Source organism: Poromitra crassiceps, assembly GCF_964638095.1.
Source record: "Poromitra crassiceps genome assembly, chromosome: 1".
NCBI lineage: Eukaryota > Metazoa > Chordata > Actinopteri > Beryciformes > Melamphaidae > Poromitra > Poromitra crassiceps.
The window spans coordinates 91,254,129-91,279,128 of record NC_139623.1 but is presented as its reverse complement, the minus strand read 5'-3'; the positions used below and the strand labels follow the sequence as shown (position 1 = coordinate 91,279,128).

At 43.5% G+C, this 25,000-nt stretch overlaps 2 protein-coding genes across 2 annotated transcripts in view; one reads left to right on the top strand and one right to left on the bottom strand.

Annotated features, from left to right (window-relative positions):
* The window catches only part of enpp2 (ectonucleotide pyrophosphatase/phosphodiesterase 2), a gene marked incomplete at its 5' end in the record, with an annotated part of 80,604 nt that extends 60,999 nt beyond the window's left edge, over positions 1-19,605 (top strand). Inside the window, 10 exons of the mRNA XM_083633253.1 lie at positions 821-896; positions 2,017-2,104; positions 3,081-3,250; positions 7,832-7,967; positions 10,664-10,803; positions 13,726-13,861; positions 15,085-15,162; positions 15,466-15,598; positions 16,053-16,206; positions 17,966-19,605. Of these exons, the coding sequence (XP_083489379.1) occupies positions 821-896; positions 2,017-2,104; positions 3,081-3,250; positions 7,832-7,967; positions 10,664-10,803; positions 13,726-13,861; positions 15,085-15,162; positions 15,466-15,598; positions 16,053-16,206; positions 17,966-18,136 (1,282 nt within the window). The 3' untranslated portion in view covers positions 18,137-19,605. The remainder of the gene's footprint in view (positions 1-820; positions 897-2,016; positions 2,105-3,080; positions 3,251-7,831; positions 7,968-10,663; positions 10,804-13,725; positions 13,862-15,084; positions 15,163-15,465; positions 15,599-16,052; positions 16,207-17,965) is intronic.
* Positions 19,606-21,953: 2,348 nt separating this feature from the next.
* Positions 21,954-24,532, bottom strand: ccka (cholecystokinin a; the record flags this gene model as incomplete). The annotated part of the gene is made up of 3 exons (XM_083635833.1): positions 21,954-22,093; positions 23,319-23,496; positions 24,455-24,532. 3 exons carry the CDS (start codon positions 24,530-24,532, stop codon positions 21,954-21,956), a joined length of 396 nt encoding a protein of 131 aa, XP_083491959.1.
* Positions 24,533-25,000: the final 468 nt, after the last annotated feature.

Below are 25,000 nucleotides of genomic sequence, written 5' to 3'. Positions count from 1 at the left end.
CGTTTCCATCAGCGTTGGTTAGTTGTTTATAATGTGGCTATATTTATAATATAGCCACATTGATACACTGTCATGCAAAAAAAAGAAAAGGGGATTGGGAGGTGGGCCATAGCGTCTCTGTCGATGATTTGATTTGACAGTTCTGGGCACTGGCGTTGGCACTGGCCAATCCTGGTGTGTTCCACCCCCAAATCGAATGTGTTCTTGCACAAAGCGAGTGGGTTCCAGGACGAACAGGCTCTCTGAGGCACGAGCCTGTTACGTTATCTTTAGAGCAGTGCGGTAAATACAATATTCCTGGAATGCGAGTTTAGTTTCGTTTATTCGTTTATTTGGCGGCGCGCCTAGACGCAGCGGCTCGGTGCTCCCCTAGTCAGTGTTTCGTATGGCTGTTTCTGTGTGTGCTGTACGGGTTTCTGATGCCTTTCTGCCTGGCAAGTAACATCTACAACCGGCATGACCTCTTACAGATAGGACTAACGAGCGAGAGAAGTGTTACAGCTGATTTCCTCTCCTCACACAATGTTCCAGCGGACATAGCCAGAACCCCGGGCTCCCCATGGTTTACCATCCCGGCAGGAAGAAGACGACGGGGATAGGAAGCAGGGATAGGAAGCAGAAACAGGGCTGCAGAGCTGGCGCGCTAAATCTAGAGATAGTATTTGACACCTATGATGTTAAAGAGGTAATCTATGAAATCCTGATGACACTTCGAAGGGAATCTAATGTAACGCCTAAGACATTGTGCGCCAATCCAGTGCTGATCTGTCACGAGTGCTATCCATTACAGCTGATCTGTCACATGTGCTATCCATTACAGGAGAGTCCCTGAAGGGAGGAGGCACTGCGGCTTCAATGGTGACCACGGATATGACAATAAGATCAACAGCATGCAGGTAGGCTACTCTCTATATGCTGCATGCAGGTAGGCTACTCTCTATAGCTGCATGCAGGTATGCTACTCTCTATATGCTGCATGCAGGTAGGCTACTCTCTATATGCTGCGATGACAGATCAACAGCATGCAGGTAGGCTACTCTCTATAATAAGATCAACAGCATGCAGGTAGGCTACTCTCTATAATAAGATCAACAGCATGCAGGTAGGCTACTCTCTATAATAAGATCAACAGCATGCAGGTAGGCTACTCTCTATAATAAGATCAACAGCATGCAGGTAGGCTACTCTCTATAATAAGATCAACAGCATGCAGGTAGGCTACTCTCTATAATAAGATCAACAGCATGTAGGTAGGCTACTCTCTATATATCAACAGCATGCAGGTAGGCTACTCTCTATATGCTGCATGCAGGTAGTCTACTCTCTATATGCTGTGATGACAGATCAACAGCATGCAGGTAGGCTACTCTCTATAATAAGATCAACAGCATGTAGGTAGGCTACTCTCTATATATCAACAGCATGCAGGTAGGCTACTCTCTATATGCTGCATGCAGGTAGGCTACTCTCTATATGCTGTGATGACAGATCAACAGCATGCAGGTAGGCTACTCTCTATAATAAGATCAACAGCATGCAGGTAGGCTACTCTCTATAATAAGATCAACAGCATGCAGGTAGGCTACTCTCTATATATCAACAGCATGCAGGTAGGCTACTCTCTATATATCAACAGCATGCAGGTAGGCTACTCCCTATATATCAACAGCATGCAGGTAGGCTACTCTCTATATGCTGCCATGGCATCCTCATATTTAATCATTTATGACATTTACCAAGTGGTACAATTGGGCAAATGGCTTATGTGAAAGTTCATACATTGGCCAAGAGACACCATTCCTTCAGCCTGTAGTGTAGGCTGTCCGTCTCCTTCTTTTTCACCAATGGGACACGTGAAGCAAAAGTGTGTCTTTGCACCATTCCAGTGAAATTCTCAAGTAGGACACCAGTTTTGGAAATACACTGGCATGATGTTTGGAATATGGCATTCAAGATGATACTGTACTTTGATGTACTAACTGTACTTATGACAAATCAATTCACTTCCATTTTCAGACTATTTTCTTGGGATATGGACCTACATTTAAATTCAAGACTAAAGTTCCAGCCTTTGAAAACATTGAGCTTTACAATGTTATGTGTGGTAAGGTGCCATTTTTCCTTTTATATTTGAGGCAGATGCGTGCATGTGTGTCTCTCTGTCTGTGTCTGTGCGCATGCACGCACGGGTGTGTGTGTGTGTGTGTGTGTGTGCGCGTGCGCGCGCGCGTGTGTGTGTGTGTGTGTGAGAGAGAGTGAGTGAGTGAGTGCGTTTGATTCTAATCAACATGAAAGATTGTAGTCTTGATTGAGGTCTTAAGAGCCAAAATGAGTTTTTCGTTTGAGTGTGTGTGTGTGTAACGGCGTTGTGTAGGCGGTACTTGCAGCAACCCATGTTAAGGGCTTGCCCAGGGGTGGGATACGAACCGCCGACCTTCGGCTTGGGAGTCCGACATGTTAACCGCAACACCAAGAGAGCTAGCTCCCTTGGCGGAGCTGATTAACATGTCTTTATACCTGGGGAGTGAGTTTAACCAATCCACTCGCTACCACTCGGGACTCACGAGGAATCCGCACTGATTCACCTCGGTTACAGGTGTGCGTGTGCGTGTGTGTGTGTAAACTAAGTACAAGGTAAGAAACATTTTGTTTGTGTGACTACCGGTATTTCCCAGGCCTCACATGGGGTGGGGGGGGGGCTTCAAGGCCTTGAAAGCTTTTGAAAATAGACATACTGTAGATAGACATCGGTCATGGAGAGTGTTTGAATTGCTATATTTTATGTAAGAATAGAAATTTAAGTTATTTTGATTTTTTTTTTAAATTAACGTTAGTAAATAGGCTACCTTCCGTAGAATGAGAACCATCTCTCTCTGTTTAATAGTTGTATGTGAGCTTCTGTAAAGCTGCTAGTTCTCATTGTAAAAGTTATCCTTGGAAAATTAACCTTGATCCATGTCTCAATATATGCCATGTTGGGTCCTTGAATTGAGGGAATTGGGCCTGGAAACTCTTTGAAAAGTCGTTGAATTTGATGTTTAAGATTCCTCTTTAATGACACGGATGTCCCCCAATCTCAGACCTGCTGGGTCTGAAGCCGGCCCCCAACAATGGGACACATGGCAGTCTGAACCACCTGCTGAGAAGCCACTCCCACAGGCCCACCATGCCAGAGGAGGTCTCCCGGCCCATGCCCTCTGGCCTGGTCGCCATGGGAACAGACGACCTGGGCTGCACCTGCGACGACAAGGTCAGCGGCTGGCAGCAGACCTGGGACCAGTTTCCTGTAGACGCCTGAAAGGAATACAGAAAGTCTTTGGGAGGTTGACCCGTTGGTTGATTTAAATAAGTGATGAGAACATAAACTCTAAAATCATGATATTTGATTTTTCAAATGTATGGTGGGAGTTAACTTGATTGAAAATGGAGCACTAGAGCGAATGGGCACACATGAATGATTTGGGTGTATTATGTTCATATCGTTTGACCAGTAAGTTGACCAATGCGCCAATCTCCCAACATGTATACCTTAATGTAATGAGTATACATGGACAGCTGTTTGAGGCAACATGCAGGCAATTTTGCTGTGAGGGGTTTGGTCACTGGCTCAGGGTTCCCACGGGTCCTTGAAAGTTTGTGAATTTGAGAAAAAAATCAAGGCTTTGAAAGTTTTTTTAAAATATATACATAGACATGGGTCGTTGAAAGTGCTTGAATGGATATATTTTGTGAAAGAACAGAAATTGAAGAATTGAACTTCTTTTGACTTTTTCCCCCCAAACTTAACGTTAGTAAATAGGCTATGCCCCGTAGAATGAATATTCAAGCCTATCTCTCTTTTTTTTATCGTTGTGAGCTTCTGTAAAGCCTGCTAGTGCTCATTATAAAAAAAAGTATCAGTGTTGTAACAGTAATTAACCTTGATCCATGTCTCAAACTGTGTTGTGCTGGATCCTTGAATTTGAGGGAATTGGGCCTGGAAAGTCATTCAATAGTCCTTGAATTTGATGCTTAAGAAGGTGTGGGAACCCTGCTGGCACACAGTTAGTGTGTCTAACATAATATTGTACAACTTTATTGAGCTCTATACTGCCCTACAAATCATAACCGCAGTAACTACGCCAACACTGAAACTGAGAAAAATGGCTTTAAAGTTTTTGGACTGTCCAGCCAAATGAGATATAGGTTGAAAAGTGGTAATGCGCTTATTAAATATGTATACGTTAAAGTATTTTTTGGGGGCAAAACAATTATCAATTACTTGACCTATGACCCCAGAAATGCAGATGCGGCACTCTGTCTGTGTATTACCTTAAACAGATGTGTAGGTAGTACAAGGGAAAAGCGCAGTAACTACAATCTAATGTGCTTCTCCTGTCTTGTTTTTCATGAGACAATTGTAATCGGTTTTGATTTCGATACCACATCATATCTGTATTTAATTGTTTTATTGTTTACATGTTTAAAACATTTAAATGGATGAGTAACAGATACATTCAGGGAATCGTGAAGTCAGTTGATGTAATCTTCACCACTGGTGTTGCTTTTTGGTCATCATTCTGACACAATTAATTAATGAGCACAGTTGTTTTATTATCTTAATTTAGAACAGGTTTTCTTTACAAATCAGATCAGCTTTTCAGATTGATAATTCATACAAGAACATATACAGTATATTACATAGCATATTACAATTATTTTGATTAAAATGAATTACAGACTGAGTCTGAATGCTGATAATTTATGCAGCAATTAAAAGGATTGTCCTGATGAGCTAGGTAGTGTTACCAAACAATTATCACTATCTACAGCCAGATTAACACTTCCCAGTGGAGAACACAATTCACTTCTTTATTGGATGATCTCTTATGGATTATTAGCTAGGAATACAGCATTTACGATTTTAAAGACACTGAAGACTCATTCATCAACAATTTGGACAGCTGTCAGTGCGCTCTCATATTGGGAATTGACTGGATTAACTAAACAGATTGTGCCATTATGAGTGATTGATATGTTGGGCTTTGTTATGGAAAGAGCGGGAAAATTGCAGTAACTACAAAATCCAACCAAAAACCAGTCTGAACCGCAGTAACTACACCTCAAAGTGTAGTTACTGCGTTTATCTCTGTTTAAGTCCAGCGGAAGCTCTGTGAAAGCAAATCAAACTGTAGTAAGTGTAGTTACTGCAGTTTTGTCTGGTTTTTGGTTGGATTTTGTAGTTACTGCAACTTTTATACTCTGTTTTCTCAAATATAGAGCAAGACTGAACTTAGAAAATTTGTCACATGATAAAACAGATATCTAAAAGTTCAATTTCAATAATAACTCAATTTTGACCAAAATTGTAGTTACTGCGGTTTTGATTTGGAGGGCAGTATAGGGGAATTCTCTTTTGCCCCCTCCACAGAGGGTCAGGTATTGCACACAACACCCCTGGCTCAAGTGGACGTCAGCTTGCTGTCAGCTGGTCTTGAACCACCAGCTCACCCTATCATCAACTGTTGGGCTATAAGGAGCTACATCAGCATGTAAAAATACTGTTGATCATAAATATTTGTGAAACTGCCAGTCAGCATGTCCTCAAACTGTTGCCTGTGCGATGTGCCTTACATTACAGCTCCCTTGTCTGTAATTACAGTGAAATAAGAATAATGTGATACTGTGTTGATGCCTGTACGGAAATTACACCGTCACAAAATCCAATAAAGTCTGTCTCAACTGGGTCTGTTGCTGCCCATAGTCCAATCAGTCATTTTCCCTTGGCTGCATATGGACTTGTGAGACTGTTGGATTTTGAGAATATTTAACTGAACGCCTCTAGAGAAGAAGTAAAAAGAAACAATGCTCACTCTCCCTATTTTCTCACAGTATCAGTAACCTCTGTATGACAATTCATATTTGACTACAGATTGTATTTTGTTTCTGGATAATAACTTCATGTTACGCATGTGGGCGCTATAATGGGTAACCCTAAAAATGATGAGAAATTCTGTCAAACCAGTCACCAATGACTTCAGTACAGTACAACTGACGTAATTGGTGACTGGTTCTCTCTGGAGTTGTGCTGGCAACCTCCCTGTGTGTTATATGGACAAACTTCACCATGTGTTTCAACTGGCATGAGGGTGAGAAGATGATGACAGAATTTTCATTTTTGGGTGAACTGTTCCTTTAATACTAAGATCATCTCTACATTCACTCAGAATGGAATGGATCTTAGCACTGAGTTGCATTTGACAAACTCAACCCTGATTACCTGAGCTTCACATCTTCAAAGAGAAAACTTGAGGAGCATTTGCTTTAGTGAACTATTGGCTTTTTTGGCTGTTTAAAGTGATATTTAACACTGGTTGAAAAATTTCACTTTTTCATGAATTGTCAACAACCAATATTAGCTGCTCTGGGTCTGAGGCTGCCAGGCTGACTGATCCTGAGCTCCTGAAAAATGGAAATATTCTACTGAAGTATGTGGCCAGGAAGTGAATGCTCCTCATGCAGCTGCCTGAGATACCTGAAAATGTTGTGATATTTGCTCAGGTCTGCTCAGTAAGAAAGCTCTTGCTGTCATGTTTACTGGGATTGATTGGTCTTGCCTCAATCTATAGAAGCAAACAGTCAATCATTCAGATGCAATATTGGAGTTTGAAAATGCCAGTTGTGTTGCCGTGAGGCAGGCCAAGTGACATTCTAGCACTATGCCCAGCTGACTTCCTAAACATGCCACAGCAAGTAACTCAAATACAATTTATTCTCATTGTGAATAATACATGTTTTGCTTTTTCGCTGCAATCAAACTTGTTTGATCTTTTCTACAGAGCAGACCTGTAAAAATACATGGAATCATCTGCATGGGCCATGATTATTAAAGGTACATTCAGCGACGTTTTTGTGTTAAAATAAGTGTTAAATGGCTCTATATTCTGACAGCAATCACTGAAATAGAGAGTGTGTGGTCAGTGACTTGAAACCCCCAACCCCCGCTGTCCTGCATGCAGGGTGGACGTATCTCCGCAACCGTAACCTTCCGTTTCCCAGAAAAGGTCAACTCTTCTCTGATTGGATAAAAATTGGCGCCAACCTCAAACTATCCAATCTGAGAAAAGTTGACATTTTCTGGGAAACGGAAGGTCAGATCGTGATGTGATAGGACTATGTATTTTTTCACCCCGAATCCAATGCCCCCATCCGTGAGTCTCTACGACTTACGGTTGCGGAGATACATCCGCCCTGCATGCAGGACAGGAGAAATAGAGGACAGTTTCAAGTCACTGACCAAACACTCTATTTCAGTGATTGCTGTCAGAATATAGAGCCATTTAACACTTATTTTAACACAAAAACATAGCTGAATGTACCTTTAATTCAAATGCTTTTGTGTGTGTGTGTGTGTGTGTGTGTGTGTGTGTGTGTGTGTGTGTGTGTGTGTGTGTGTGTGTGTGTGTGTGTGTCTATGATTAATTGACTTGTCTTGTCTTGCCTCCTATGCAGTTTTTCTAAATGCTGAAATAATCTTGATGCATTTATTTGCTTTCTGTGGCAGAGCTGGAGTCAATTCATTTCAGTTCAATCAATTCAAAACTTAAATAGAATATGCAATAATTATTATTATTATTATTATCATTATTATTATTATTTAGGTTAGATATGACAACCATCTTGTGCCAAAGGATTTTCAGTATAATAAGACTATCTACATTCTGAATTGCTTGAAGTGGAACTGAATTAAACCCGGCCCTGCCCTGCAGAGTGTTTCACTTTCTCTATATTGTGTGTGATTCCCATGTAGATCTCTGGCAAGAGATTGTTTCAATCTCCAATCTTTTTGCAGTTGCGTGTAAAAAGTAGGGGCCAGAGAGGTTTGAAAGTGACCCTTGTGCGAGGCTATAACCTGGAGTCACTGTGGCTCTGTCTCTTACAGAACAAAGTGGAGGAGCTAAACCAGCGACTGAGGCAAGCTATTGATGGTCAGTCTAACGCACACATGGGCAAAATACGGCCCTCGGGCGCTACCTGTGTGGCCCGCGATGGAATTGTAAAAAAAATGTTTACAGTGCACCTGAACGCAACATGCAAGATACCCGCTGAATAAGTGTCCAAATGTTCATGTCATTCTGGCCAATACTCCACTTCTGTTATAGCATTTCAGTCTGGAATATGGAATATCTTTCATTCATCTTTATGACTAAAAGGCTACATTGAAGAAGAAATTTAAATAATTAACTCATTGGTTTTGGATTTATTTAGCTTCAAGAGTGCATTTTTGTTTGTGTGACCCTCAACACAAGCTTTGATCATCCCGGGCCACTTACTGATACTTATGCTTAAATTAACCCACTCATATTCTGGTTTATTTCAAGAAAAACATTTCGGCTAGTGGAAATTCTAATTGGCTGGTAACTTTAAAATCTAGCAGCCATAGCAGGTGGTCAAAAAAGTTAATTTCAAGCCCTGAGAGCAGGTGGTGACATAGGAGTGAGTGAGAAAGGATCAAATATTGGTGGTTAAGACTGAATAGTGACATCACAACTGTTAATTTAAAATGAGTTATTCCTCTAAACCTGGCTTCAAATGCCCCAAATTTTTCGCGCTGGCGCCGTTCGGCCCTCAGCAAAACCTGGTAGCGAGGACATTTTTGTGGCCCTCTCTATCATCAAAGTTGCCCATCCATGGGTTACGGCATGACAATATTTGTTCGGCCCCCGGCAACAATCTGGGTTACTCATGTGGCCCCCCATGAAAAATAGTTGCCCACCCCTGGTCTAACGCATCATGATGTTGAAAATGTTACAAATGTATCAAATAACAGTCAATTGTAGCTATTGCTGGTCAATATAATGCAAGCTTGACCTTAGGGGTTGAGAAAATTCTTAAAGGTATACTATGCAACTTTTTAGGGCCCTTCAAATATAAACTAACCTTTTTTTTCTTCACTTTTTTTACATCTTAAAGTCATATTCTTGATGGACTTCATTGACTTGAATAATAATTGTTATTTTGAAATGAAAAATGTCAATAGCTTTGTGAATGGACAGAAGCCAGTGTTAAAGCCATGCACTCATACTGTACTAGCCTTCCCACAGCTGCACTACAATACAACATCTTGTCTAATATACAACTGGTAGTTTCAGCCATGCAATCTTATTGGTCAAAGCTGGTTCCCAAGCTAGTTGTCAGTCTCTATTTCTTTCTCTCGATTTTTGCTCTGATAAACATTACTTACTTGAAATAAAACTTTTCAGACAGTACACATTAGTGGATAACCATTAACTCATTGAGTGCCAATGACGACTTTAGTCGTCAATTCGTTTAGTAACGTTGAGTGCCAATGACGACTAAAGTCGTCAATTGCGTTTTTTGACGGTGGGACGTGGATCAAAGCCAGATCCATCTCCTGTAAAATTTTGGGGCATGTTGAATGTGTATAACCTATTTTACCGACCCATTAGGTGGCGACAGTGCTCTCCAGATTAGAGAAAGGCCAGGAAAAAAGAGAGAAGTCATGAGGAAACGGAAATTGCATCGATATGCATGAAGCATAACGTTAGCTGTGCCTGTGAACAGCAGTCAATCTGCTGCCACAATTGAGCCCCTCCGTCTCCGCTGCGATAGCCACTCCATATGATTTAGTTGCCGACACCAGCGTCTTTCTGAAAAGTTACATTATTCTCAGCTGGGAGCCGGCGACAGGCTGTGAAAAAGCGGGGGGATGCAGCGCACTTTTCAGTGCAGACAGAGCAAACGCAGAGCAAGCAGCAGAGCCCCAGAGACACTCCCACGGAGGAGGAGGAGGGGGGTGGGGCACGCAGGGCAGTATACAACCATTGACAGTAAACACAGACCCAGACAGCAGCAGGCTCGATAGACAGAGAGACAGGCAAACAAGCTAGAATATGATGCCCACCAGCAGTAAATCAAGACCAGCAAGAAGGTGTAGGGTCTGCGCACGCAGGGGCCAGCGCTGCTGGTTGCAGCTAAAAAATATTATTTGGCCAAACAAAATTCCTTTGTTTTCACTATTTTATTGAAGGAAATTATTTTTGAGGTGTCATTACATCAGAAAATATTAGCTTCAGAGTCAATGATGTGCTTGAAATGCTTCATTTCACAAAAGGCGGAATATCTCAGCTTCTAAATTGAAACGTGTGTTTTTGCTAAAATCAACCTATCTTCTCCGGCTGATAACTAAAGAACGGAAAATGATATCAATAAACTTTTTTTTGCAGATGATAGAAGAGAGTCTCATCGTTCTTTGTGCGTGTTCGGTGTTTACATTTCTCATACTCGAGAAATCACTGAAAACGCTCTGAAACTCTGGCACTGGGAGCGTCCGTTCTCCAAAAGTGGCTGGCACTCAATGAGTTAATATAAAAGCCATAATACACAGATAAGAGTTCTTTATCATGATCGGCGGCTCTATAGACAGTGTATACCCTGATATTGATGGTCAATCATAGCAGTATATTAAATCTGGTAAAGTATAGTAAATCATCTTGTGGAAGCCTAGTCAAAATTGTGTAGGTGTAGGGTTTTGTGAAATTATATTGTAAATAATAATGGCTTTTTAGTGTTTTACTGTTCAGCATTTTAAAAGAGCTGTGAGTTGAAATTTGTCCTGTTACACACTCTGCTCTCCTCTGCTCCTGTGCTCCTCCCCTCCCAGACAGCAGGAACCTGCCGTACGGCCGACCTGCTGTTCTCTTTCGTACCAAATACTCCATCCTCCACCACAGTGACTACATCAGCGGCTACAGTGAAGCGCTCTCTATGCCCATCTGGACCTCGTACAGCGTCGGCAAACAGGTAGAGCCTGTGTTCTGTGTCCTGGTTTGAGGATCGCCCACAGATAATAACCTTCTGAATGGGATAGTTAGAAGTTAGCATTTGATTTCACACACTGTCAGGTAGATCCAAGGTTACACTGTCAGCCATCAGATAGATCCTAGGTTACACTGTCAGCCATCAGATAGATCCTAGGTTACACTGTCAGCCATCAGATAGATCCTAGGTTACACTGTCAGCCATCAGATAGATCCTAGGTTACACTGTCAGCCATCAGATAGATCCTAGGTTACACTGTCAGTCATCAGATTTATCCTAGGTTACACTGTCAGCCATTAGATTTATCCTAGGTTACACTGTCAGCCATCAGATAGATCCTAGGTTACACTGTCAGCCATCAGATAGATCCTAGTCAGATAGATCCTAGGTTACACTGTCAGCCATTAGATATATCCTAGGTTACACTGTCAGCCATCAGATAGATCCTAGGTTACACTGTCATCAGATAGATCCTAGGTTACGCTGTCAGCCATCAGATAGATCCTAGGTTACACTGTCAGCCATTAGATAGATCCTAGGTTACACTGTCAGCCATTAGATAGATCCTAGGTTACACTGTCAGCCATCAGATAGATCCTAGGTTACACTGTCATCAGATAGATCCTAGGTTACGCTGTCAGCCATCAGATAGATCCTAGGGTTACACTGTCAGCCATCAGATAGATCATAGGTTCTGACATCTATAAATTTGGCAATGTGGACTCTGTGTCTCTGTTTGTTTCAATAATTTTGTCCGGCTACAGCTATGTCATTTTATGTGCGATCGGGCTGAAACCTTCATGGGGTGTAAAGAGAACACGTGCGGGTGACCTGACGGGGCTGGATTTTTTAAATTAGGGCAGATTAATTGCCCTAAGACTGATTGCCCAAAGGCTGAGGCTATAGTTCAGTGATGATGTCACTGCTGGCATCACTGATGATGTCACAGTGATGTCATCAGTGATGATGATGTCATCAGTGATGATGTCATCAGTAATGTCATCAGTCTGAGGCTCACAAGAGAGACTGAGGGAGAGGGAGAGAGAGAGAGAGAGAGAGAGGGGGGGAGAGAGACTGAGGGAGAGGGAGAGAGAGGAGAGGGAGAGAGACTGATGGAGAGGAGAGGGAGAGGGACTGAGGGAGAGAGAGGAGAGGGAGAGAGGGGGGGAGAGAGACTGAGGGAGAGGAGAGGGAGAGGGACTGAGGGAGAGAGAGGAGAGGGAGAGAGAGGGGGAGAGGGGGAAAGAGAGAGGGAGACATTGCACGTGCGCCAATAGGGCATGCAAAGCCACGCAGCAGCCGAGCTGCGGGCGAGGCCGCAATGGAGTCAGATTTTTTAATTAGGGCAGATTAATTATCCTAATTGCTCTGATTGCCCTAAGGCTGAGGCTATTCACCTTGGCCGTTTCTCAATAAGCGTTCTTGTGTGTTCTTGCGTTCTTGTGTCCCTGTGAAACGTCATCAGTCGCAGCCCAAGTACTGTTCCAATACAAAGTTCACATTTCGCCAAGAACGCTTAAAATTCCCCGATGTGTTCTCGACACGCCCACTTTACCGAGGATGCTCTGGTTGGTGACTTGTGTCAACTTGGCAAGGCAGATATCCCAGCATGCATTTCGGCATAAGCAGAGGCAGAACGCAGCAGAGAAGACGCCATAAGCTCCGGAAAGTTTTTTACAATTTAAAGTTTTATTTCATCATTAAATTAATTTCTGATGATGTTTGATGCCTACAAGCAGGGTAGTAGGTTTCAATAAGTGCCACTTTACGAACATTTATGGCGAAAAATGGCAAAAAGTTCCAGAGCACAATTGGCTGCATCTACATCAGCTGAGCTTTTTATTTGTGTAGTACTTCAGGCGGCCTCTGCGCTGGTATTGCGCAATACCCTCAAGAACGCATCGTCTCAAACTGCCAACAGCGTCATGTGTGCTTGTGACCTAGCAAGTTAATTCTTCCAAGAACGACTAGCAAGAACGTTCTCCCCAAGAACACAAGAACAAGAATGCATTCTTGGTATTGAGAAACGGCCCTTATGTTCAGACCTTACAGTGGGCCAAATTCTTCCGGGTCCTTTTAACACTTCCGGCGGTCACGGCGCAAAATAAAAGAGTTGTTTTTGGAGCGGACAGTGCAGGGGTAAAATAAAGAATGTAGCCTACTACTTTGAGCTGGTACACAGCAAGCAAGCAGAGTATCCACTGTTAGCCAGGTCAGATAACGTTATCAACGACAATGACGAGCACTTTATTGTAAAACATACCTGGACTCCAACAAAGAAAGCTTCAGATAGTTGTCTCTCCTCCGAGGCAGCGCGAGCCACTTACGTCAATAAGACCCGCAGACGTTAACGTAATTCCCTGGAATGCGAGACTTTACGAGCCAGTTACATGGCGTTGCATAGACATTGCCGTTTGCTTTTATTTGGTATGTTACATACAATTGGCTAAATTATTAGTTAATTCAGAGTTAGATTATATTGGAGCAGCGCAGCCATTTTTTATTTTATTTTATTATTATTTTCAGCCGGAAGTTTTGATACGGCCACACAACCAGGTCAAATGGGCGTGGCTACATAAGGTGAATAGTTCAGTGATGATGTCACTGATGACATCACTGATGATGTCATCAGTGATTATGTCATCAGTGATTATGTCATCAGTGATTATGTCATCAGTGATGTCATCAGTCTGAGGCTCATGAGGGAAGAGAGGGAGAGAGAGGAGAGACTGAGGAAGAGAGCGCCGAGATCAATGCTTAATTCGATCTCTCTCTTCGTCTCTGTCTGTCCCTGTGTGTGTGTGTGTGTGTGTGTGTGTGTGTGTGTGTGTGTGTGTGTGTGTGCATGCGTGTGTCCGTGTGCGTGTGTGTGTGCGCATGTGCGTGTGTGTGTGGGTCCCCCAGGTAGAAGTGTCCCCCCTGCCAGAAGCCCTGTCTAACTGTGTGAGACCTGACGTCCGGGTCCCCCCAGCCTTCAGCCAGTCCTGCACCAACTACAGAGCAGACAAACAGATCGCCTACGCCTTCCTGTACCCGCCGCGTAAGTTCACTACGCCTTCCTGTACCTGCCGCGTAAGTTCACTACGCCTTCCTGTACCCGCCGCGTAAGTTCACTACGCCTTCCTGTACCTGCCGCGTAAGTTCACTACGCCTTCCTGTACCCGCCGCGAAAGTTCACTACGCCTTCCTGTACCTGCCGCGTAAGTTCACTACGCCTTCCTGTACCTGCCGCGTAAGTTCACTACGCCTTCCTGTACCTGCCGCGTAAGTTCACTACGCCTTCCTGTACCTGCCGCGTAAGTTCACTATGCCTTCCTGTGCCTGCCGCGTAAGTTCACTACGCCTTCCTGTACCTGCCGCGTAAGTTCACTATGCCTTCCTGTGCCTGCCGCGTAAGTTCACTACGCCTTCCTGTACCTGCCGCGTAAGTTCACTACGCCTTCCTGTACCGGCCGCGTAAGTTCACTACGCCTTCCTGTACCTGCCACGTAAGTTCACTACGCCTTCCTGTACCTGCCACGTAAGTTCACTACGCCTTCCTGTACCCGCCGCGTAAGTTCACTACGCCTTCCTGTACCCGCCGCGTAAGTTCACTACGCCTTCCTGTACCTGCCGCGTAAGTTCACTACGCCTTCCTGTACCCGCCGCGTAAGTTCACTACGCCTTCCTGTACCTGCCGCGTAAGTTCACTACGCCTTCCTGTACCTGCCGCGTAAGTTCACTACGCCTTCCTGTACCTGCCGCGTAAGTTCACTACGCCTTCCTGTACCTGCCGCGTAAGTTCACTATGCCTTCCTGTACCTGCCGCGTAAGTTCACTACGCCTTCCTGTACCTGCCGCGTAAGTTCACTATGCCTTCCTGTACCTGCCGCGTAAGTTCACTACGCCTTCCTGTACCTGCCGCGTAAGTTCACTATGCCTTCCTGTACCTGCCGCGTAAGTTCACTACGCCTTCCTGTACCTGCCGCGTAAGTTCACTACGCCTTCCTGTACCTGCCGCGTAAGTTCACTATGCCTTCCTGTACCCGCCGCGTAAGTTCACTACGCCTTCCTGTACCTGCCGCGTAAGTTCACTACGCCTTTCTGTACCCGCCGCGTAAGTTCACTACGCCTTCCTGTACCCACCATGTAAGTTCACTACGCCTTCCTGTGCCTGCCGCGTAAGTTCACTACTGTACTGTACTGTACTGTGTACTGAATGTGTACATGTATGTGGATGCTGTGCCATTATGTTCTAAAATGTTTGTGTTTCCTTGTTGACAGAGTTGTCTTCCACCATGGATGGAAAATATGATGCTGTCCTCATCACCAACACTGTTCCCATGTATCCTGCATTCAAGAGTAAGTCAGTCAGTCATTATAGCTTTCTTCCAGGGCTTTGTCAGTAGAGTCTTGCAGAAACCTTGCATCACACAATTTTGACTTTTGACTGAAATCGAATTCTCAATTCCTAAAAAGTTGCCTTTTTGGAGGTACAACTTTTCTGGACAATGATGAAACGGTTTTCACACAAAGGTCAAATGGGATTGGATTAGTAGCTGCAAAAAGAAAGTCACATTGGACCTTTAGTGGAGTTTTACATGTAGGTTCAGAAGACTTGAAAATATGGATTCTTTAACACCGCTATTCTTGTCTACCCCTCAGGGATATGGGGTTACTTCCAGAGGGCGCTGGTGAAGAAGTATGCCACGGAGAGGAACGGGTTGAATTTGGTCATCGGACCCATATTTGACTATGACTACGACGGCGTCAGAGACTCAGCTGAGAAGATGAAACAGTAAGGACACTCCGGACACTCACAAATAGCTTCATCTATCAGTTCCCCTTGACCTGAATTCATCCATATAGTATAACTTAACTGCAGCCTAAAAACATAACTGCATAAGCACATGATCCTTGGCAGAATGCTTGTATTGTCAACATAGGCCACCATGTGTTTTTCTATATGAGTGTGCTTCTCTCACAAAGTTTAGGATACAGAGTGCACCAATCCCTATCTATGGGCATGTACAGTATACACGCCTATCAGAATAACAGTTATCTCACTACTATAATAAGGCAGAGAGGTGCGGCGCGCACAATTGCTCAACTGGCATGCGTGAAGCAGTCGAGCACATGAAGCGTGCAACAGGCGACAGGCTAGAAATGAGCATGCGAAGCACGCGGTATTTCTAGTGGGTATAAAGTTTCCACCTCATCTATGTATTATGTTTTTTTTGTCTTCATCGTAGGTATGTTAGTGGTACGATACCCATCCCCACTCACTACTTTGTGGTGCTGAGCAGCTGCTTAGACTTCACGCAAGCTGCTGACTCCTGCAGTGGCCCTCTCAGCAGCTCTGCCTTCGTCCTGCCGCACAGGCCCGACAACGACGAGACCTGCAATGTAAGTGTCACAGCACAGCAACCCCCCTGGGCATCGTTACTGGGGATGCAACGATAACCGATTTTAATGATAACCGTGATTAAATTCCTTACGATAACCGTACCGTTTCAAATTGTCATTATCATTAAAACCGTGGTACCGTGATTACTGTGGTACCGTGATTACAATGCTTTGAAAAACATGGTAAATACTGTCCATCATCAACCAAAGGTGCAGCCTTGGAGAAATTATTTCAGTGAGTGTATCAATCGTTTTTGGGTCTGAGTCTTCAATATAAAACGATTATACAAATTATACAATGTAAAATTATTTCAGTGAATCTCAGTACTTTTTGAACATTTTCAACAATTTTTTACAAATACCGTGATAATACGATAACCATGATAATTTTGGTCATGATAATCGTGATGTGAAATTTTCATACCGTTACATCTCTAATTGTTACTGTTAATATCGTTAAGCATTCGCTAGTCTAGGGGCTTTCAGCGACCTCGGCTGCTATGAGCATTTGAAAGGGTTGGTCAAGAGTGCAGCTTGACTTGTAGCCACGCATCTGGCACCGGTCCAACCACTTGTCTCTGGCCAACCCACTCCTTGTGTGTTCCACTGGTCCACCACTCGGTGTCCACTTGATAGTTCATTTATAGACATACAACACATGTCGCTTTCACATATAAGCTGGTGGACTCGGCGGGGTGAAGTTGCAACATTGTTTCATTTTTCATTTGGTCCGGTTCGCTTTCACACATGCAATTTGCCAAGCGCACCAAATTCGTCTATTGGACAGAATAGACAGGGACAATATATATCTCTCCTCTTCTGCCGCCCTGCCTGCTGAGGGCTGACTGAACAACACAAGTGAATCTGTGAAACAGCCCATAGAGAAACCACCTTTATGCGATCTTGGGATTTCTGGTTTTACTTTGGTGTTACTATCAAATAAATATTTTACAAGAATGCGCCCAATATGAGCAGCAGATGAGGCAGCGAGCTGTTGGGTCCAACATCATTCTGCAGATGAGACGAGACGAGCGAGGCAGCGCGCTGCGCACCGACCCGTGTGCGCGCCGCAGTGTTTTGCTTCCTTCTACTGCCTTCTACTCATGATGCACTGCCTTTCCTATATTTGCTCTTGTGTTTGGTTCGGTTTGCTTTCACACCACAAACGAACCGCGCTAGAGTTCACTTGCAAACTAACCGAGACTTACGTTTTCAAGCGGACCAGAGTTCGCTTGTTTGTTCCGCAACAGACTTCGTTTGCGCTTTCACACCACCCCAAACGAAGCGCACTATCCGAGGAAACTAACTCTGGTGCAGTTAAAGCGGACCAAACAGCTTATATGTGAAAGCGACCTTAGACAACACTTGACAAAATCCATTAAGAAAGGGGAAAAATACACAGTACACATTTGTCCATGTCACGGCTTTGTAGATTGACATTATCCATGCCGATCTAGGGCGTCTGAGACTGAGAGACGAGAGAGCGCCCTAACCCAGAAATGCTTCTTTAAGCCTTCCGTAACCTTGTAAGCTCCACCCTACTTCACCATGTCAACCCATTAGAAAACAATATGTCAGATCTTAACTCAACAGTAAGTGTACGGGTTCCAAGATCCAAACCTGGGTTCCAAAGCTTGATGTCTGCATCTGATACCTGAGATTTGACAAGACGAGCTTGAAAAAGTCATATTTTTGAAACATGAAATGTATACAGGGAAGACCGTGTGAAGGACGTTGTTCTCCTGTCCCCCCTCTGCAGAGTTCAGAGGAGGAGTCCCGCTGGGTGGAGGACCTGATGAAGATGCACACGGCTCGGGTCAGAGACGTGGAAATCTTGTCGGGCCTGGACTTCTACCGCAGAACCACCCGCAGCTACCCCGAGATCCTCTCCCTCAAGACCTACATGCACACCTACGAGAGCGAGATCTGATGCACCGCAATGCCCCGCTCTATGCTAAAAGCAAACGGACGGTGTAGTAACTGTTAGCGGTGATGTTTCGGGTCTTATTCAGCCGTGGTGGAGGTGTAGTAACTGTTAGCGGTGATGTTTCGGGTCTTATTCAGCCGTGGTGGAGGTGTAGTAACTGTTAGCGGTGATGTTTCGGGTCTTATTCAGCCGTGGTGGAGGAAGAGATCCGGTCATATCTGACCCACTGTCCCCTCACCATTATTCTTGTTACGCCGACCTTAGCTTTCACTAGACGCCATGGCTCCCATCACCGGCCACTTTGCAGCGTCCCTTCTGTGTCCCTCTCACTAAGCATGTCTCCATCTATGAAGGGACAACTTCTAACACCACTGAGCAACTAGCTGTGGTACAGTCTGCTTCGGTTTTTACACAGACAGTTACTAAAATTAATTGAAATGATGATCACACAAATTCAATTCCCACAAAACGCATCTGCAGCAGTCATAATCCCAATTAAAAAATGAAGTGAATCAGAGGCAGGGCTGCACATCTTGAATTCTGTCTCTATACATCCTCTATTTCTGACATATATATAGTTTCATATTTATTACATTCCCAAATAAAAAAAAGTTATTTTCATGTATTCCAAAAAGCTGTACCATATAGCAGTTTATACCTACTGAAGGATGTACCCTCATCATCGTAACCAATAGAACTTCTGTGGATTTTTAAAAGAAATGGAGCAGTACGTGTAACTTCAAATTGTATTCTGTGAGAAAGAAATCAAGCATTATTTGAAAGGATTTCCAAAATCCTGAAATGCACTGCAAGGCTGTAGTCAGGATCATTACAGAACAAGTCCAGAGACCCTGAACAATACTGTAAGCCTGGCTCCAAACCATCTAAGACAAGAACACAACTCTGATGAATGAGACCAGAGTCCCAGACAAAACCTACAATTTAACACTACAGTCTCCAGGCAGGGTTTGAAAACTAGTCTTAGTTCATATTCACTGTTCACGATGCTGTTGACCCACTCTTTGCATAACCCATACTTTAACAATACAGTCTCTAGGCAGAGTTTAAAAACTGTTGACCCACTGTTTGCATAACACTTTCCCATTCTGTTCAGTGAGTATGAACGAAAGTTGCCTTTAGTTTTGTGACATTTGATAATGAAATGTGATGCTGTGTGTGTGTGTGTGTGTGTGTGTGTGTGTGTGTGTGTGTGTGTGTGTGTGTGCGTGTGCGTGCGTGCGTGCGTGCGTGCACGTGCTCGTGTGTGTGTGTGTGTGTGTGTGTGTGTGTGTGTAATTCCAGATTGTTTTGTTGTTTGAATGTGTGTTTTACTGTTGTGAGCGTTCACTTTTCTATGCACAATAATGCCAATGATGATCATGATTTTGTAATGTATCCCCATTTACCACCTGTGTGACTGACTTATTTATGCCTGATGTCAAACCCTGACATTTCAATTCAATAAACAAGTTTTGTACTAAATAATACCTTGTGGTGTGTAATAAAGTCAGCTGATTACAGCCAATGCCTAGGAACTGTTTCAAGACCAATATTGAAATTGGTCACATCCTTTTATTGGCTCATCAATAAGAACAGGTTGTATGTTGAGTTGATACACTTTCCAAATAAATTGAGCAAGAGCACATGTCTCCCTCTGTCTAGCAGCACCGCCATGTGGACAAACAGAACTTGATACCAATCTGACAGAATGAGGAAGCATCTTTCTCCTGTCTCCTGATGCAATCCCCCAATTTCCACAGAGATATGAGCAGAGGATTATGAGAGGAAACCACAGACAGCTGAACTTTTACCAACATTGAAATTATTTTGTGAACCAAGTCTGATGCAGGGATTGAACCAACAACCTTCTGCACCACATATTTATCTGGGTGAGCTGCAGCCCACTCCCTCTGGCATAAAGCTTCTGCACCACATGTCTATCTGGGTGAGCTACAGCCTACTCCCTCTGGTATAAAGCTTGGTAATTTTATGGATGAAAAATCATATCTTGGTATTTTTAGACTGAACAGTGACACACGATGTATGTCTGTATTTTCTACAACTGGGCTACATTTTCAGTTGTATGTCAAAGCCACATGTGAGATGTAGGGCTGGGCGATATGGACAAAATCAAATATGACAATATTTTTCACCAAATACCTCGATATTGATATTGAGACAATATGGTAGGGATGATTATTGGTGCTTTCACAAAATATGAGATTTTAGATTTTTATCTGATAAAAAAAACAATCTGGAAAAGTAAAAAATGTTGGTTGTGAATTTTTAACAGGCCTCTCATCACCAAGGTGTCAGTGTCGGTTCAGGCAGCTCTGGTGTGAGGTGTGAGGTGTGTGTGTGTGTGTGTGTGTGTGTGTGTGTGTGTGTGTGTGTGTGTGTGTGTGTGTGTGTGTGTGTGTGTGTGTGTGTGTGTGTGTGTGTGTGTGTGTGTGTGTGTGTGTGCGTGCATGCGTGCGTGTGTCATGCAGTTTAGTTTTATTCTCTTACCCTTATTTCTCAGCCAAGCAATAGGTGAAACCAGATATAGCCGACATGGCTATTCAATCAGAATAAAAATTATAAAATAAAATAAAGAATAAAAACAGAAAACAATGTTTTCTCCTATGTTATTATTTTCATCAAAAATCAATCCATATACGTACATTAATATTGCTTCATCTCAGTTTTACAAACAAATTTACATCAAATACAAACTACATATAATCTAGTTTCTGGAGACGACAATTTGTATTTCCAAACTAATAGCTTGACTTGATTGTATTCTCAGCACTCTGGGGTACGTTCAGGTGTGTGAAATGTTCAGCAGTGTTGCAGAGAATCTGTTATTTGATGTCACAGATGTGATCTCCAACTATATTGGGGCTGCCAGATAACATCTCTTCTCCTATGCATCCCGTTCAACTCAATCAGAGACAAAAAATGGCATGTGAAAGCAAAGTCGCTGCTTTGACTGAGGGAAACAAAATGGCTCACAAGTTCAAATTATTCTTATAGGCGGACACTGCTTGCCTGGGAAAGCAGCCGGTCACATGTCTGGCTGGTTTACCAGGCTAGGACACTGCACCATCAAATCCTTCTCTGTCTGAATGCTGAATAATGTGTTTAAGTGAACTGAAGTTCTAAATTGCAGTTGGCCCCGGAAACTTTGGACTGAGATTATTCCACTTTTGGTCAAACTCATTGAAGCCCAATTTACAGTGTCAAATGCGTGGCTAAAATCTGACATTTAAAAGTTCCTGGCTGTTTTGAGCGACATCAGTTTGATTCCCAAGATGACCCCCTTTGTCATTTTCTTCAAAGAAAAGAGCTGAAATTTAGATTGAACAAAACACATTCTGGGGAATTGGCTAGCTTGATAGCTAATTGCATTCACAATTCACAAAATGTTAAAATTCTAATGGAATCCATGTGATGTTTCTAAATGTTGCTCTTGACATAAGAAAAATAAAAGTTGTCTGCCATCAAGGTAAAAACACCCAAAAATGTCAACCCAAAAAGTAAACGGGATCCTCCCCGTGTGTTATATGGAAACATTTTCATTTTTAGGTGAACTATTCCTTTAACTTGATTTTTAGCCTATGTTGGTGTTAATTTTTATGCAATACACTTGCATGGCTGGATTACAGACATAAGGTGGATCAGGGTTCACAGATTGAAGGCCATGTCCTTGGGAAGAACCCTGTTTACAGAAGGCTATGAACCACTCTAGGATACAGTTTGCTCTGAGAAAAGGGTGTATGTGGCTACAGGGCTGTTTTGGTGATGGTGCTGTGTTTCTTATTCAGAGTGATGGTGTCTTTTAGGCGGGGTATTCATACTCCTCGGCGCTGCGTCGCCCAAAGTCCATCCAGCCCAGGTAGTCTCTGTCCTTTATCCTATGGCCGGGACCCAGGCCGCTGGCTCTGCTGCTGAGGGAGGAGCTGGTCTGCTGGAGAGAGCCTGCAGGGCGAGACAGAGACACGGGAACACGAGTCACGACCACAGTGAGCTCCACCACACGAGAGGGTGTGTGTGTGTGTGTGTGTGTGTGTGTGTGTGTGTGTGTGTGTGTGTGTGTGTGTGTGTGTGTGTGTGTGTGTGTGTGTGTTTTCCAAACAGGTGATCTACAAGGATTGCTAGAAGTCCCAGAGCATCCATGGAAAGGTGAAGAGTATATCAAAATTAGTCCCCATTCCATTTCATTATTTGGGGATCCTCCACTCATAAATCGATGCAGTGTATGTATTTCTACCAGCTCCCAGCTCTTTTTTCCAGGAGGAGATGGAGTTTCTACCAGGGTGTGTATTGCTTACAGTATACTGCCAATGATTAGAATGGGATTGGTTGTCTTTTTGTGCCTGTCCATTATTGAGTATGCTCTGATGAAGGTCTGATCGACCGAAAGCTATGAAATAAAGAGATGTATTGCAGAGATTGGAGATTGGATCCTTTCTATTTGTTTTTGACTCATTGATGCTTCTAGCATCTTTACAAAGAAGCTAAGCTATATAATAATGGCAAGTCTCTCTGAATGAGCCTTCTGAAGTAACGGTTGTTTTGTTTCCCGTTCGAACCAGTCAGCTCAGCAGGCACACGTTTTCTCCCACCCCCCACCCCCTCCCCTCCCCCCCACACACACGTTTTCTCCCCAATTGTACTTGGCCAATTCCCTGCTAGGGAATACATGTGCAGTTGCCAGCTGCTTCTTTTCACCTGACAGCGAGGAGTTTCACCGTCAGGACACAGCGCGTGGGAGGATCATGATATTCCCCCCAGTTCCCCTCCCTCCCTAACAGGCACCCCGCCGACCAGAGGAGGCACTAGTGCTGTGACCAGTACTCATACCCTTAATCTGGCTTCCCCACCCACAGACATGGCCAATTGTGCCTTTATGGACGCCCGATCCAGTCAGAGGTAAGACGAGGAGTCAATCAAACCTCTGACCCTCGTGTTTTTAGGCAGTCACACATACTGTATAGCCCATACACAATGAGCGAGAGGAGGGAGAGAGAGAGGGGGTGTATGGAGGGGGAAAAGAGGGAGTGGAAGATAAGAAGGAGGTATGGAGGAAGGGAGGGTATAATGTCTGTGTGATGTCTTCTAGTTCAGTGACATGAGACGACTGGACGGACACACTCTTTCATGATGACTCTATCCATCTCTGTCCTGCCCTCCCTCAACTCACCTTTCCTGGATAGGAGTCGGGCCAGCAGCTGGCTCAGGCTGTTGCGAGGGACTGTGTCCTCCTGGGGCAGGTTGTAGTTGTCTAGATGGCCTGTGGGGGGTGCAGGAAGTGAGCGGGCCTGGCGCGTGCGGCCGGGCGAGGGGGCTGGCAGGAGAGCCATGCCCTCAGCCCTCTGCACCTGGAGGATGGAAGACTGTTTGGTCCAAAATAGGAGGAGACACAATCCATATAAGACTGAGTAATGTATGGTGTGTGGAGTATAGTGTTTATTCTTTTTATTTTTTTTTACTTTACAGAACTGTCAGATTTTTTTTACTGGTTTTGATGATTTTTGTTCTCTCTCCCACTAATAGCCTAATCTAACGTCAACATCTGAAAACTACAGCCACTGAAAGAAAAAGCAATCACCTTTGAAGGGAAAGGACATAACACTTTCAAGATGGTTTGTCAATTACATAACATTTTGGGAATGTAAAACGTAAAACCTGTTTATTTATTCTTTAAAAGTGAATAAAACTCAATCAATTATGAATACTAAAATCAATACAAAATATCTGACATTAATAGATTTTATGGACTTTGGGGGGGGGGTGTAGGCGTAGCCCTTTAGAAAGAGAATAATTTAGTGATCACTTGGTACCATATTGATTGATTAATTGATTGATTGATTGATTGATTGATTGATTGATTGATTGGTTGATTGATTGATTGATTGATTGATTAAGAAGATTTTTTTCAAATAGTTAAAACAATACATAAAACAAATACGTAAAAAAAACACAGGAATAAAACCAATAACAACTAAGAAAATAAGTAAACTCGTCCATAACTATAACTATATATTAAATATCCATATCCATATAAACACACAAATATACATAAAAACTACATTTACATACATACTATATACAGTATACACACTTCCACACACATGTATAATAAGATCTATAATCTAATAATAAGATAAGATCTATAATCTAACAATAAGATCGATATACTATACTGATCTATAAGATCAGGGTCAATGGCCATGTTGTTCAAAGATTGTCATCTGTGCTTTTGCTAAATGATGTGAAAATTGTTCAAGTCAAAAAGATGTGTGTGTGTCGGGGGGAGGGGGTGCTTGGATGTCTTACCCTGGGCTGTGAGGGCAGACTCAGTGAACCACTGGACAGAGCAGCCAGGAGGACACACACACAGATACCTACATTCATGACTAAAGAGAGGGAGGGAGGGAGGGAGGGAGGGGGAGAGAGGGAGAGAGAGAGAGTAACAAAGTGAAAACAAAACATCACCTTTGAGCTCATTAAAAACATGCTTTGGGGAAAAAGTTAATATTGGTTTTGGAACGTAGCAGTAAATCATTTCAGTAAGTCATTACACCACATGGGGGAGCGATTGACCCTTTATGGTTTAGTCCAAGTACAGATCTTTCTCTCAGACACTCCCTCCCTCTCTCATAATGTGGCAGAACATGTCGGCGTGCATGCCCACACACACACACACACACACACACACACACACATACACACACACATACACACACACACACCACGCACACACACACACACACACACACACACACACACACACACACCACGCACACATGCGCGCACACACACACACACACACACACACACACACACACATACCACACACACACCACACACACACACACACAC